At 38.2% G+C, this 15972-nt stretch overlaps 2 protein-coding genes across 2 annotated transcripts in view; both read right to left on the bottom strand.

Moving 5' to 3' along the window:
* Positions 1 to 6351, bottom strand: part of SLC3A1 (solute carrier family 3 member 1) — a 35119-nt gene extending 28768 nt beyond the window's left edge. Inside the window, exons 1-2 of the mRNA XM_084901517.1 lie at positions 5432 to 6351; positions 2565 to 2763 (exon numbers count right to left, since the gene is read on the bottom strand). The gene's annotated coding sequence lies outside the window, so the exon portion shown is untranslated. The remainder of the gene's footprint in view (positions 1 to 2564; positions 2764 to 5431) is intronic.
* A 228-nt stretch (positions 6352 to 6579) lies between these two features.
* The window catches only part of PPM1B (protein phosphatase, Mg2+/Mn2+ dependent 1B), a 71283-nt gene continuing 61890 nt past the window's right edge, over positions 6580 to 15972 (bottom strand). The window contains exons 6-7 of the mRNA XM_084901530.1: positions 12220 to 12264; positions 6580 to 11427 (exon numbers count right to left, since the gene is read on the bottom strand). Coding sequence (XP_084757656.1) covers positions 12220 to 12264 — 45 coding nt within the window. The 3' untranslated portion in view covers positions 6580 to 11427. The remainder of the gene's footprint in view (positions 11428 to 12219; positions 12265 to 15972) is intronic.

Below are 15972 nucleotides of genomic sequence, written 5' to 3'. Positions count from 1 at the left end.
TTTAACATTAAAAGTTTGTGTATATATATTATTAGACATTATATGAATACTAGAGGCCTGGTGCAGGGGATTCATGCACTGACAGAAGGCGTGGCCTGTAGGGATCCGCCCGCTGTTGGAATGCTGCTCATCCCAGTCAACCAAGCAGTTGTGGACCTGGCCTCTGAGTGGCTGCTCCCACAGCTGGAGCAGCTACTCATCCTGGTCAGCCGAGTGGTACTCCCATTGTGGGAACACACTAACCACCAGGGGACTCCTGCATTGACCACCAGTCTGCCCCTGGTGGTCAGTACATGTCATAGTGACTGGTTGACCGGTCGTCCTGCGCTGTTTGGTCACTGGGTTTTTATTATATAGGATATAAAATTTTATATTATTAGTAAAATTACAAATGGCAGCTCTGGCTGGTATTAATAAGTGGCTAGAGTGTCCATCAGCCCAACCACAGAAGGATTGCAGATTTGATCCCTGGCCCTGTTTGGGGCTCTTATCAGGAGGCAAATGTGTGATGTCTCTCTCTTGCATTGATATCTCTCTCTTCTCTCTCTCTCTCTCTGTCTCTCTCTCTCTGTCTCTCTCTCTCTCTCTTTCTCAGATTAATTTTTTTTTAAAGAACTAGCTTGGATAATCAGAACAAGGAATCTGAGATAGTAAAGATAAACTTGTTCAGTTAATTCAAATCTCAAATAAGAAGGCTGCACTATCATGATAATAAAGCAAAGAATGAACCACCTAAGGAACAAATGACAAAACAATAAGGAATACCACAGAATCCAGAAACATCCTGCAAATAAACAAGCACAAAAAAGTGAAACAAACACACACAAAAAAAAATTAGCAGCAATCAGCCTTGCCCAGGGTTGCTCAGTGGTTGGAGCATTGGCCCAAGTACCAAAGGTTTACAGGCTCCATTCCTGGTCAAGGGCACATGCCTGGTTTGTGGGTTTGCTCCCTGCCCCCAATCAGGGTGTGTGTGAGAGGCAACCAGTTGATGTATCTCTCACATTGATGTTTCTCTCCCTCTCTCTGCCCTTGCCTCTTACCCTCCCCTCCCGCCTCCACTCTCTCTGAAAAAGCAATGGGAAAAATAACCTCTGGTGAGGATTAACAATAACAACAACAACAACAAAGTAGAAATCAATGAAAAAAAAAAAAGAATTTTAAAACCAACATATCATAAAGATTTCCCACATTCATCAGCAAACCCACCAAACTGGCATGTAACATCTCTGGTTTGTAAATATGTGAAACAGGAGGATTTTCCATATTCCACTCACCTATTTACAGCTTCTATAAACTAAGGGCAGGATATTCTACAGTGTCGTCTGTAAATTCCCAGAATCTAGTTCAGTGCCTGGTGTGTTATTAAATGACTAAAAGGAAGAAGGAGGAGGAGGAGGGTAGAATACGTGAAGAGTGGGGAGGAGAAAGTGGAGAAGCGAAAAGTGGGAAGTACATTCTACACAAAAACATAGATTTGTATCACGTAGCCAAATGTCCTTACCTTGATATAGGTTAGTGAATCAAATTTTAAGTCAGAGGAAGTTTCAAGCCTGCCTCCTCCACTTGCTCTCTGCTTGATCTTAGATGAACTTTGCAGCTTGAACTAAGCCTCTGATCCCTCAGCTGAAAAATTTAATTTGCTTCCAGGGTTAATATTATATAGTCCAGAGTAAAATGTTTTTTAAAAACAGTTCTAATTACAAGGGGGAAAAAAATAGTTTTATCCCAGCTAGCTAGAGAGGGAAGGTCAATGTATTCAACCATTGAAATCAAGGGAGGATATTTAAACTTATTTTTGCTGGAAGTTAAACTATTTCGAAACATTTTTATACCCACATCTATATATATATATATATATATATATATATATATATATATATATAATGCAAAATGTCTCCTTGGGAGTTTGACCAGAGAATGAGAGTTCGATCTCTCACTATGGCATGTACTGACCACCAGGGAGCAGTGCGGAACATGGCGGGCGACCAGCAGTGGCAGTGGGGCACTGACGGAGTGAGGGAAGAAGGAGGTGGAGAACCTGATTGGCCCTGATCGTTGGCCAGGCCTAGGGACCCTACCCATGCACAAATTTTGTGCACCAGGCCTCTAGTATAACAAAAATAGCAAAAGAAATCTTAACAGAACATGACAATGTGATAAATACCACAACAAAACCTTATTATCCCTCACATATAATTAATGCAAACATATAAAATCAATAGCTAAATTACATCCAGTATGAGATTTTAAAAGATGGCAAATTATATCTAAGAAATCATCGTTGTACTTCCTTGATGGAATAAATAAAAGTACTTCCTTGATGGAATAAATCCAAATAAAAAAAATCACTAAGGTACATGATAGGTTAATTGCATTGATAGACCAATTAATGAAATCCCTGTATTTATGCATTTTGCCCCAAATTTCTTAGTACCTAAACACGGTGTCTAGGCTTGGCCAGGTGGCTTGAGTTGGCCAATGGAACAATAACAAACTTGATACAGAAGGAACTTTAAAAAGAGCCTGTGCACTTCTGCTCCTTTTGTGGACCCTGCCATTACCATGAGGTTATGCCCAGGCAAGCCCGCTGCAGGGCTGGGGGGAAGAGGGAGGAGTTGTGTGAAGCAGTGCGGTCTCTCCCCTTCCAGGGTCTTCCCGACGAGCGAGCCAGTCCCAGGCAGCCAGCCAAGTGGCCACAGGTGCATGAGGAGGCAGGATCCATGGAGCTCAGCTAGGGCAGCCGCTCTATCAACAACAATCCTGTCGTAAAATTAAGTAATTAATGATTGGGTTACTTTCTGGTTTTGGCTTTTACAAAACAGTTTTATTGAGGGATAGTTGACATACACTAAACGACACTCATTTAAAGTATACAATTAGTAGGTTTTACATTGTGTATACACCCATGAAACCATCACCACAATCAAATTACTGAACCTGTCCACCACCTACAAACGGTTCCTCCCACCGTGTTACCCTGGAATCTCCCCCTCCTTACCCTAGAATACCCCTGACTGCTAATGGATGCCTTAACTCAAAGCCAGAAGATAGTCAGCATGGCTTTGGGCACTGGGTCAGGCTCTCTGGAACACGTTTTGTACTCTAAGGAAATTCCTTTATCCACATCTAGGCAAATACAAAAAGCCACTGTGAATGTGTCTCTTAAAAAAGTCCACTTACACTACATAATCCTCTCAAAATACTCATACCACAACTCTGAAGCTGTCAGGGCTTCTCACAGGAAACAAGTCCAGATACTGCAGCCTAGAAGCCCAAGCTGCAGTCCATGTCCATATCACCCTTCTGACCTTCTCTCTCTTATCTCCAGATCAGGCCCTCTGATCCATCAACCACTGATGCTCATCGTTCCCTTGGCACTGACTCTGAACACCTGTTCTGGACACTTGTTCTTGGCCCCCTGCCAGGCTCTGCTCCATCGACCATCCCCTGCCCCCACCAATATAATCATCCCAGTGGACACTGATCCAGAACTCCTGTGTTAGTCATGTGCATATTCATCCTTATAATGACTGTTATTTGAAAATATAATTTTCTTTGGTCTTCCCATCCTAGATGACTGAGAATTGTAGTGGTATTACAATTATCACAATGCCAGATCTCTGCCTATAGTTAACATTTAGAATCTTTTTAAAATATATATTTGATTGATTTTTTTACAGAGAGGGAGAGGGAGAGTTAGAAATATTGATGAGAGAGAAACATCGATCAGCTGCCTCCTGCACAACCCCTACTGGGGATGTGCGCTCAACCAAGGTACATGCCCTTGACCGGAATCGAACCTGGGACCCTTTAGTCTGCAGACCGATGCTCTATACACTGAGCCAAACCAGTCAGGGCAACATTCAGAATCTTGATGAGGAAAGGACCGTGGAGATCAACTTCAATAAATAAAATGTAATTAAACAAGAATGTCCTACTTACTCCTTGTTATTGCTCATAATTGGCAGCCAGTTTCTTAACTTTAGTCATTCTAACGAGTTGTAGTGGTATTACAATTTGCATTTCCTTAATAACTAGTAACTGAGCATTGGTGTTTCTTTGCCATTTGTATATCTTCCTTGGTGAAATGCTCATTCAATTTTTCACTATTTTACTCCCTTTTAAAATGTATCTGTTATGAACACAAGTCCTTTTTCTTTGCTTGCTTTTCTTTATCAGATGTTTTGCCTATTCATTTTCTTAACAGTGTCTCTTGAATAGTTTTTAAGCCTTATATGAGCTTTGCCTAACCCAGGATCACAAAGATTTCCTCCAATATTTTATCTAGAAATTTTAGTTTTAGCTCTTAAAGTCTGGTTCATTTCAGGTTACACTTTGTGTGGAATAAGGTTAGGATTGATTTTTTTTTTCCTCTTGCATATAGCTATGCATTTGTACCAGAACCATTTGCTGAAAATACTTTCCTTTCTCCCATTAAATAGTGTCAACCTTGTGAAAAAATAAGTGGCTACATAAGTGTTATATACTTACAAAGACTGTTTCTGGACCCTCTACCGTGTTCAATTGATATGTATAAAACTGGGCACCAAAAGCACACTATCTTAATTACTGCAGCTTTATAAATAGAAAAATTAAATTCTATTGAGACCTTTCTTCAAACAAGTGTTTAAAGCTATAAATTTACCTATAGGTACTGCCTTAGCTGCAGCCTAAAATTTTTGGTATATTGTGTTTCATTTCCCTTCTGTTTAAGGTATTTTCTAATTTGTCTTGCAATTTATTATTTGGCACATGAATTGTTTGTGTTTTTATTTTTCTGCTATTGATTTCTGGGTTAATTCCATTGTGGTAAGAGAATATGCCTGGTACTATTTCATTCCCCTAAATTTAGTGAGAATTTTAAAAAGCAGGAATATTTTTCTTTGCTTGCTTTCCAGTTCTGCTGCTTAGATAGCATAGGGCCCTGGATGATGATATAGCCACAAGATGAGAAGTCTCAGACCTGAATCACCACATGGAATAGAGAAGCAGGCTTACCTAGAACATCCATCCTGGTCTATACATGAGCAAGAAATAAACTTCTATTGTTAGAATCATTCCAGGTGTGGTTCTGTTTGCTACAGTAGTCTAGTTTACCCCAGTTAAAATGCTGCTTATGCCCAGCTGGTGTGGCCCAGTGGTTGAGCCTTGACCCATGAACCAGGATGCCATGGTTCGATTCCTTGTCAGGGCACATGAACATGTTGCAGTCTTGATTTCCAGTAGGGGGCATGCAGGAGGCAGCCAATCAATGATTCTCTCTTATACGAACAGATGATAACTGCAAATGAATATAAAAATACATGAAGTTTACTACACCAGCTATTTTTTAAAATAAAATTTTATTGAAGTATAGCATACATACAAAAATGTGCACAAATAAATCTATGTCTATACACATATAATACACGTATCTTCAGAAACTTACAAAGCTCTCTACATCTGGGGCCTTCTCTTCCTTTCCATTCTTTCTTTCTTGCTTTCCTTTGAGCCCTGTTAATTCAGGAAGTGGAGAAATTGAGAGAGAAAAGGGCACCCATAGTGTGTCACTGAGAGGCCTTGCAGGAAGTCTGAATTCAAGGTTAGAAGCCAAAGCTGATTGGTCCTCGATGAGGACCTACCTGTGGCGTGATTTCCCTGTCACAATCCTCCAGGGCCACCTTTCCCCATGGCTTAAGGGACACGATAGATAATACAGGCAGGGAGAATGTCAGAGAGGAGCTACATTCCCTCCTTTCCCAGAGCAAATGCAGGTCTCTGGGGCTGGTGCCAGCCAATTTGGCATCTCTGATACATTTTAAAAACTCCTCCAAAGAATTCCTTTCTTGAGTCATGTCACTTCTACAGCCTGTCAGATATTTGTTGCAATATATACTTATGCTTATTTTTTTAGTAAGAACACTTTCCTGGAAAGTTGTGACAGGGAAGTCCCCATTGCCTGTGATGTGAATAGCATCCTTCTGCATGGGGCAATGTTCTGCTCCGTCCATATAATAAAATAGACACATGCTGCACGTGGCTCAGGCTGTGGCCAACTTGTAGTGTTTTTTGGTTTGGTTTTGTTAATCCTCACCAGAGGATATTTTTTTCCATTAATTTGCAAGGAGAGTGGAAAGGAAAAGGGGAGGGGAAGAGAGAGAGGAGAGAAACATCAATGTGAGAGACATTGATTGGTCACTTCCCAGACATGCCCCGACCAATGCAGGGATTGAACCTGGAATCCAGGTACATACCCTTGACTGGGAATTGAACCCACCACCCTTTGGTGCACAAGCTGATGCTCTAACCACTTAGCAACACCAGCCAGGGCCCAAGTTGTAGTTCAACTTTTTTTTTTTTTTAATACACAGGGATTATTTTTTAAAAATATATTTTATTGATTTTTTACAGAGAGGAAGGGAGAGAGGTAGAGAGCCAGAAACGTCGATGAGAGAGAAACATCGACCAGCCGCCTCCTGCAACACCCCCCACTGGGGATGTGCCCGCAGCCAATGTACGTGCCCTTGACCGGAATCGAACCCGGGACCTTTCAGTCCGCAGGCCGACGCTCTACCACTGAGCCAAACCGGTTTCGGCCACAGGGATTATTTTATAAAATAATTTTAAGTGGGGAGTCACATATGTATATGATAAAATAGGGAGATGCACCTAAAAAGAGCAGCAACAACAAAACAAAAGAAGCCACCAGTTTTTACAGGAAGAACTGTAACAAATTTAGAATTTCAAAAATGCATAAGTAATGCAAGAAATACCATAAGAAAAACAATCATCAGAAATTTGCAAGTACTCACAGGACTAGGGTGAAAAAAAAAAAAAAAAAAAAAAAAAAAAAAAGCTCCAAATAAATTGACTTATGCACAAGTGATAGGGCCAATAAGAACTTTATTTCCTATTTTATACTGATGGAAAACAAACCTAAGATTATCTCTGGGTGGCCCAGTCCAAGTTTTACAGAAGTTACAGAGGGTTATCAGCCTCAACATCAGAAAGGGAACTGTCATTCCAGTCTTTGGAAGAGATAAAAGATGGTGACAACTTGATACTAATTCGAGGAAGGCCCTAGAATAGATCTTATTATAATGATAATATATTTAAGTCTTTAGGAAAGAGAACATCATTCAGTAGGTTTGACTTGACTTCATGAACTTTTGGAAGCAGTTATTCGCTAATATTTGGGAAATGTAGGTCTTCAGCAAGAAATTATATTAAAATCCTATGATTCCCTGACAGATAACCTGTGAGAAATATGGGCTGGTCAGTAAAGCACTCAAATTATTACCTAATGGGTGTTGATTAATGCATCAGTCTGTCTGCATCATACTGAAGACAAGTTTCTGAGGCCTACTACAGGCTACTACCCTCAGACTTCTTTCATTCAATATAGAAGGTTTACATGTCAAACTGGAGTGATTTGAAACTTTTAAGTAAAGCAAATATAACTAAGATGGATCCCAAAACACCTCAAAAGTTTAATGAATCTAACATAAGAGAACTTAGTAAGAATAAATAAAGGTCTTGCCAAATAGGCCTAAAAAATGAAAACCAAAAAAAACAAAAAAAAACAAAAAAAAAACACACACACACAAAATACTGACCACAGCAGTAAAAACAGGGAAAGAATGCTTAACAGTAGCAAAAATAACTCTAAGGACTCCAACAGTACCATGTGGTATCACATTAGCTAGCCCAATATTTAGGTGTTAAATAGAACAGTATTAGCTAGAACAAAGAACATGACAGTTCTGCTACTACTATAAATGTTCACTTCTGGGTTGTATACCTTAAGAAATATATAGAAAACTAGAGTCTCTGGAGAAGAGGGTCTTGGGTGGTAAAGACAATAGAAGCCACAATATATGACAAGTGAAGTAACTGGGGATAAAAAAGAGAGATGCTGGAAGTCATCCTATAACAACTGTGGCTAAATGTATGATGTTAAAACCATCACCATTCAATTCCGTTCCTTTTCTCTCTCAAAAGGACATATTAACATTTGTGTGTTGCTCCCCGCACCTGCAATTTTCTTGAGATACAATTGAATTGTGTGGTGTTTTTGTCTTTTTTTTTTTTTTTTTTTTTTTTTTTTTTAATATGTAATCAGACCAGGAAATGTAGCTTATTCATTATTCTGTCCCACTCCAGTGTTAGAGCAATCAGCATCGATGTGTACATTTACTTTTTTTTTGTTGTTAATTCTTACCCGAGGCTATTTTTCCATTGATTTTTAGGGAGAGTAGGGAGGGAAAGACAGAGAGAAACATCAATGTGAGAAGAACATATTGATTGGTTGCCTCCTGCATGAGCCCCAACCAGTGCCTGGACCTGGGAGGAGCTGAAACCCCGGTACATGCCCTTGACCAGAATCAAACCCAGGACCCTTTGGTCCACAGGCTGACACCCTATCCTCTGAGCAAAACTGGCGAGGGCTCGATGTGTACATTTTTTATGTTGAAAGACATTTCACTAGGATAGTGTGGTAGTTACACTAATAGTGTAACTGTGGTAGTTACACTTTCTTATCTGCCAGATTCATGGGTGTCGCACACACACAAAAAAGCCAAAAGTCTTTAAAAATACTATCTACTAAAAGAGTAATATGCAAATTGACCTCACCTTTTCTACACCAACAAGCCATGCCCACCAGCCAATCAGGAGTATGCAAATTAACCCAACCAAGATGGCAGCGGCCATGGAGCGAGCAGGAGGCTTGGGTTTCTCTGGCAATGGAGGAAGCCAAGCTTTCCGAACACCCTGGCCAGCCATGGATTCCACTCAAGGCTACAGAGTTTCAATTATAGAAGATAAATAAATCCCCCCTCAAAAAAAAAAAAAAAATGGCTGCATCCACAGGGCGAACAAGAGGCTTCGGTTTCTCCGGCAACGTAGGAAGCCAAGCTTTCTGCACACCCTGGTCGGCCCTGGACTCCACTCAAGGCTACCAAGTTTCAATAATAGAAGGTATCCCAGATACCAGGTCCTCTGCTTGGGTTGCCAGGGGGCATGGCTGGCCTGCAAACCACCACAGGCCCTTCGCTCAGGCTGCTTCATGCCCCAAAGGAACCCCCACCCTGATCCAAGACAGGATCAAACCAGCAGGCCCCAAACCTGTACACCAGGCCTCTATCCTTTCTAATAAAAAAGTAATATGCAAATTGGCCATCACTCTAACACACAAGATGGCCATGTGGTCAAAGATGGCTGCCCCATGTGGACACAAGATGGCCACCACAAGATGGCGAGCAAGGAAGGGAAGTCGGGAGGGACCAGGCCTGCAAGGAAGGGCAGTTGGGGGCAATCAAGCCTGAAGGGGAGGACAGTCAGGGGAGACCAGGCCGGCAGAGGAGGAAAGTTGGGGGCAAACAGGCTGGCAGGGGAGCAGTTAGACATTAATCAGGCTGGCATGGGAGTGGTTAGGGGGTGATCAGGCTGGCAGGCAGAAGTGCTTAGGGGCAATTAGGAAGGCAGGCAGGTGAGCAATTGGGGGCCAGCAGTCCTGGACTGTGAGAGGACAGTTAGACATTCCTCGAGGAGTCCCAGAATGGAGAGGGTTCAGGCTGGGCTGAGCCCCTCTGCCTCCGTGCACAAATTTCGTGCACCAGGCCTCTAGTTATACATATAAAGATAATACAAATGAGTTATTAGAAAGGAATTCCTTCCTTTTCAAAGATAATTTTACATAGCTCACCTTTCAAGTGCATTTAACTTATTGTTTTATTGATACAATTTAGGTTACATCTAACTTTCTGGAAATGTGTGGCATGAATCTAAGTCTAATCAATTCCAATTCTGCCTTAAAGATGCCTTAGAACTACAAGCAATCTTTAGGCACCAGTACTACAGAGCCGAGAGTCCTGTAAGTCTATTTCAATACTCATTCTCAGAGATTACATAAAGCATGAGTAAATCAATGAAACACACTAAAGAAACTGGCTATTCTACAAAACCACATCGTAGAATTATCCAGAGATGGAAAAATGAAAGGAAACTTTTCCATGGTTTTTCCTAAACGGAATTATCTACTTCTAAGGCATGGAAACAAAGTGTTTTTGGTAGATTGGATAAAGAAGATGTGGTACAATGGGATACTACTCAGCCATAAGAAAAGATGAAATAATACATTTTTGACAATATGAATGGACTTTGAGAATATCATGCTAAGTGAAATGGCTAACAGAAAAAGTCAGGAACCATATCATTTCAACTATATGTAGGATAAAAACTGAAAGCAACAAGTAAACAAACAAGACAAAAACTCAAGACCTAGACAACAGTTTGGTGGTTACTAGAAGGGGAGAGAGGAAGAGGGGAGGTGGTAACACAGGGTAGAGGGGGTAAAAAATATGGTAATGGGAAGGAGACTTGGCTTTGGAGGGCAAACACAATGCAATAGACAGATAATGCATTATAGAGTTGTGTACTTGAAATCTATAAAATTTTACTAACCAATGTCACCTCAATAAAATTAAAAGGGGTCAACTGTAATTTAATTTTTTTTTGTTATATTACCTCCCAGAATATTTATATAAATTTTATTTGGAAAACCATGAATTTATGTTGGCATATCTTTGTGTTCAAGCACTAAATATGTGTTTCTTTTTCTTACCATACTTTCTTGCACCTTTCAATCTCAGATTAAAAATATAATCTCAGAAAGGGAATATACAATTACTGTGCAACTTACTACTCCCTGATTTTATAAAAGTAAATAGACAATTAGAATTGTAAAAAAAAAAAAAAAAAAAAAAGCATACCTGTGATATATTATTACCCAAAAGAACTATTTTTTGGTGACTGGGAAAAGTAGATGAGAAAATATTTGAAAATCCTTACCTGACCATAAATTCACTACCTTCTCTAATCCTCAACATAAGTCTTCAAAGTCATCTAAATTAAGCCAAAAGGTGTCTAAATTTAAGGGGGTATTAAGATTTGTAGTCATGTAGAATAAACCAGCTATGAACCTTCCCTTTATATTAATTTTATAAACTCTGTTCTTCATTTCAGAAGACACCCAGGAATCATTAAAAACTAGTCCTAAGATACACATTTAGAAATCCTGTAACTTCTCATTTAAATGGTGCTTTTTGGAGAAGAGAAGCAATAATGTCAGATTAAAGCCTGCCTTTAGCTATGAGCATCCCTAGAATAAAACCAGAAATACTGCCAAGAAGCCACAGGTGTTTATTCCATGGGCAGAGAAAAATATGATATTTAAGGGCCCAATGACAGTATCTTCATTGCCCCCATTAGTGGGTTATAAGAGTAATGGTTAAAAGCAGTAATTTACATAATGTTGAGTTCACTTTCAGGTTTATGAAAAAACTTTTTGTCCTTGTACTTTTGGAAGGTCTGCCAGCCACTCTGCCTTTCTTGTCCTCAGAGCTCTCAGCAGGTTTAACAGATGGATGTGTCCAAGACTGCCATCTGGTGGGAATGATAGAAATTGAAACTTTTGTTTTTGTCAGCAATTACAGAACTTGTCTATTAAGATACGAATTTAAAATGTATTTGGGGGGGGGGGGGGGTATATATCTACAGGGGTGGAAAAGGGCAATGGGGGAACAAGAGGAGGGACTTCTGCAAGACTCTCAGCAATAAAGGTTAAAAATGTATTGGGGATAAATGATTCATTCTTAGCAGTAATAAGTATAAAATAATAAGGAATTAATTTAATAAATGTGTAGAACATAGGCAGAAAACTACAAAACAACACTAGGGGCATTAAAGAGATACCCATACAACTAGAAAGATGCAGCATTTCCCTGGAATGGATCGCTGCTAAAAACATGAATGACCCCCATATTAATCTACACTTATAACAATTCCACATTCACAGGATTTTTATCTGGTAGGAAAATCTTGGCCAAGTTATTAAAAAGTTTATTTGGAATAATAAATATTCGATATTTGTTAAAGTAGACTAGTAAGAGAAAATTTCTTTACTAGATAATAAAATATACAAAGCAATGAAATCGAATGCTCATAAACATTCAAGCATAATAGTATACAAGAAAATGCCCTATAGTAAAAGGGAATTTTCAAAGAAATGAGCTAAAAACCAGCTTATGTATTAAATGGTATAAAGGGATAATAGAAAATATTACATTAGATCTTTGCCCTGTAGCAAAACCCAAAATGAGTTCTTTTTGTATTATACTGTATACATAATTTCAAAAGGCCAAAGTCATAAAATAAAACATGTAAATATTTACTTACTCAGAATGTTAAAAGATCGTCTAAGTATACAATTGTAGTTTGAAACTGTTAAAGGAAAAGGATAAAATTCTAAATATTTTGAATGCAAAAACTAAGACACTTCTCAAAACTTGAACACTGAAGATCTTTGCAGTTTGCTGTATAAATTTTTTCAGTTTTTAAAAAGACATAAAAAAATAAAACCTACTATATTTGACTTAAAATGGTATATGTAATAAAAGGCAGTATTGTTTTACTAAAGAGAGTACCCAGTACTTTTTAGATCAGAAAGCATTTTAGCCCTCTCTAGCACCTCTGCAATTACACTGAGTAGAAAGAGCCTTTACTCTGCCTGCAGGAAAAGCTGACATAGAAACAAAATGTTATTGTATAAGAAAAAGCACTGAAACAGAAACAGAGAAGCATGATATAAAATTTGGAGTAGGGTGAACCCATGCTATTGAGATTGTAGTTTTTCAGAAATTATGTCATTTCAGATTATTCAACAGCTTTGTTCTTGGTCTCATTCCTCAATATCCTTATTTTCAAAAAATGATTAAAAGGAAAGGGGTGAACTGAGAATAATTCATGACATGTGATAGAAGGATGATATCATTGGTTAATTTTCTAAATATATAGAGCTCTCACAAATAAATAAAACGATAAATGTTTATGGAAAATAAGCAACATATGTAAACAAGCTTTAATCAAATACATATAGAGAAAATGTTCAGTCTCACTGATAATCAAATAATTGAAAATTAAATGAAAACTTCATAATTTATTTTTACCCAGACTGACAAGAAAGCAGAAATCATGGACATTTTTGTATATTGTTGGGATTATAAAATGGTATCTTCTTCTTGGAAAGCAACTCATGATCACTAAAATTCAATTAGTTTCTGTATTTCATTTTTTAATTCAATTTTATTAAAAATTCAAACATCCAAAATATGATGATACCCTTACCTATTACCCAGATTTAACAAACATGTTAGCATTTTGCTATCTTTATTTTTCAGGGAGAAGGAAAAAAATAAAAACCTCACACTTCCCAATGCTTCTGAAGTACTGTCCTAAATTATTGTGTATTCCCAAGCATATTTTATACAACTATCTATAATAAAAGAGTAATATGCTAATTAGACTGGATGTCCTTCTGGACGAAACTAGGGCCTCGAGGGAAGCCCAGTTCCCAGATGCCAGAGGGAAGCCGGAGCGGGCAGCCAGGGGAAGGCAGGCCTACTCTTGCACAAATTTTGTGCATTGGGTATCTAGTGTGTCTATAAATTATACATTATATATACCATCAACTCTAAGATTCCATCTTTTATATATAACTAAGAAAAATGTTTCCAACTAAACTATGAAATGTTTTAATAACACTCAGGATTGATTACTTTACACTTATTGTAATACATTTTAAGACAGATTAACAAAAATCTTGTTTCTGAATTTTGCTTACACAAAACTTTGCTTCTATGTTAAATCTTACATAATCATTTTGAAGACATTCTAAGCAGCATTTAAACTTAACACAATTCCAACAGCATACAAAAACCAATTATGGAACTGAAATGTGGATAGCTGTGACGACTTTGGTACTACTGTGCCAGGACAGCTGCCTAGCCGGTGGCAACTGTAAGATTCCACTGACCTAAGATGCTTCTCAATTTCAAAGATGTTAAAACGGGGGAGGGGGAAGGAATGCATTTTGGAATAAGTTTTGGAGATTTAAGCTTTCACATAAAGGACATACACTTGGAACTTGATGTTTGTTTCAGCGTTCTGTTTTCCAAGTATTGAAGATGGCTCGCGGCCTAAGGAAGCAGAGCCAGGCCTTCTCTCCATTTCACTAAGCACCGCAGGAAAAGAAAAGTGCTTGGATTTTTTATTTGTTGTTTATTTCTTAATCATCACCTGAGGATATTTTTCCCATTGCTTTCTAGAGAGAGTGGAGCAGCAAGTGGAAACAAACATCGCTGTGACGAGAGAGACACATCCTAAAATGCTACTGGAAGTTTTAAAACTCAGTTCAAGTACAATCACTGCCTTTATAATTACTCCAACTGTTTATACATTTGGGGAAAATATTCATCCTTTTCAGATTTAACTGATTTGAAATAATGGATAAAGCTAGACTCTTTGAACAAAGAAAATTTACCAACTAGACCCTTTTATGAGAATACATAAAATCTATTTTACAGTTAAAAAATGGCAACAGTTGACGAGTTGAGGGCGCACAAATATCAAACAAAATGATTCTTTATGTTTGAAATTCCATTGCTTCGAATTATCAGCAGTGCCTGGACCAGAATGGTCATCGGTTTGAAAATAGGCATTGACAAAAAGAAAATTATTCACTTCTGGAGATTCTTTTAAATTTTGAAAATGAACTCTATGTTAATAAGCATTGACTTTATAATCGTTTAAAATGTGTATACACTTATTTGGGACACCCTATGTAACAAAATATCTCAATACTTGGGTAAGTCACCAAATAAAAATCTGCAAATATCCCTCACAGCCCAGAGTAACTGCTCTTACGGTTGCCTTTCTAATAAAAAAGTAACTTAACTGTCTTGTTTCATTTGTCTAGTTATATTTATACTCCCTGAGCCTAGTGGCTTTCAAACTTTTCAAAGTCAAAGAACGTTTATTCAAATGAAATCTTAACTGGAATCCCAACAAGTCAACATACAAAAGTAGAACTGCTCTGGAGGTTGAGAGTGGGGACCCTAGTAATTTCCTCTGGAAAGGATATCATATTGGGAAGAGTGTGAACTTCCTGAAAATGCTTAAAACTATTCGTTTATTTTGAATGCACTTAATTTTAAAATTGAACTCTTCAGAAAACGTTTTGTAGCTTCCTAAAGAACCTGTAACCCCAGGAATAAAATCCAATTACCTCCAATTTGGGAGTGTACTTTAATAGTTTCAAAGTGTCATAATAATTGCAAGCAGTCTTGTCTAAGATCAAATTTAATAGCAAATATTAAATAGAAGTATTTAAAATAGGCTTTATATTATGTCAATTTACTTTTAAAAATGCTTATCCATAGGCAGAATAATCTCATGAAAACAAATCCGGGGCCTTCTAAATAAAGCACAAGTAAAAGCAAGTGTAAACAACCCAAGAGAGGAAATGAGGTATCAGGCCCATATATTAGGGGAATTCTTGGATTGTACCAGTCCTCTTCACTTCAAATACATGCCCAAGTATTTTCTTCTTTTTTTTAAAAAAACCAACAAACATATTTTTATTGATTTTTTACAGAGAGGGAGAGGGATAGAGCCAGAAACATTGATGAGAGTGAAACATCAATCAGCTGCCTCCTGTACACCCCTAATGGGGATGTGCCCGCAACCAAGGCACATGCACTTGACTGGAATCGAACCTGGGACCCCTCAATCCACAGGCCAATGCTCTATCCACTGAGCCAAACTGGTTTCAGCCCAAATATTTTCTTACAAGTAGATATTATATGGGAAGAATATAAGAAGACATTTGTAGTGCAGACTTAAATCACTAAAGAAATCACTGTTGCCAATATTATAGATTAAGGTTTTCAGTTAAGAAAAAAATGTCCCAAACCTTTGCTTCTACCCATATATAAAAGTTATGATTCTTTTGTACTCCACTGGAGTACTGGAAATGAAGAGATAGAATAATTAACCTCCTAACACCAGATTACGAACCCCCATGCCTGAATTTTAAGAGCAGAGCTGTCAGTTACATCTGAGTGGCAAATTATATAGTTAAGTGTTTGCCAG

The sequence above is a fragment of the Pipistrellus hanaki genome, assembly GCF_964339955.1.
Source record: "Pipistrellus hanaki genome assembly, chromosome: 12".
In the NCBI taxonomy this organism is placed as follows: Eukaryota; Metazoa; Chordata; class Mammalia; order Chiroptera; family Vespertilionidae; genus Pipistrellus; species Pipistrellus hanaki.
Note: the sequence above shows the minus strand (reverse complement) of the source record. Positions and strands in the feature narration are given on the sequence as shown.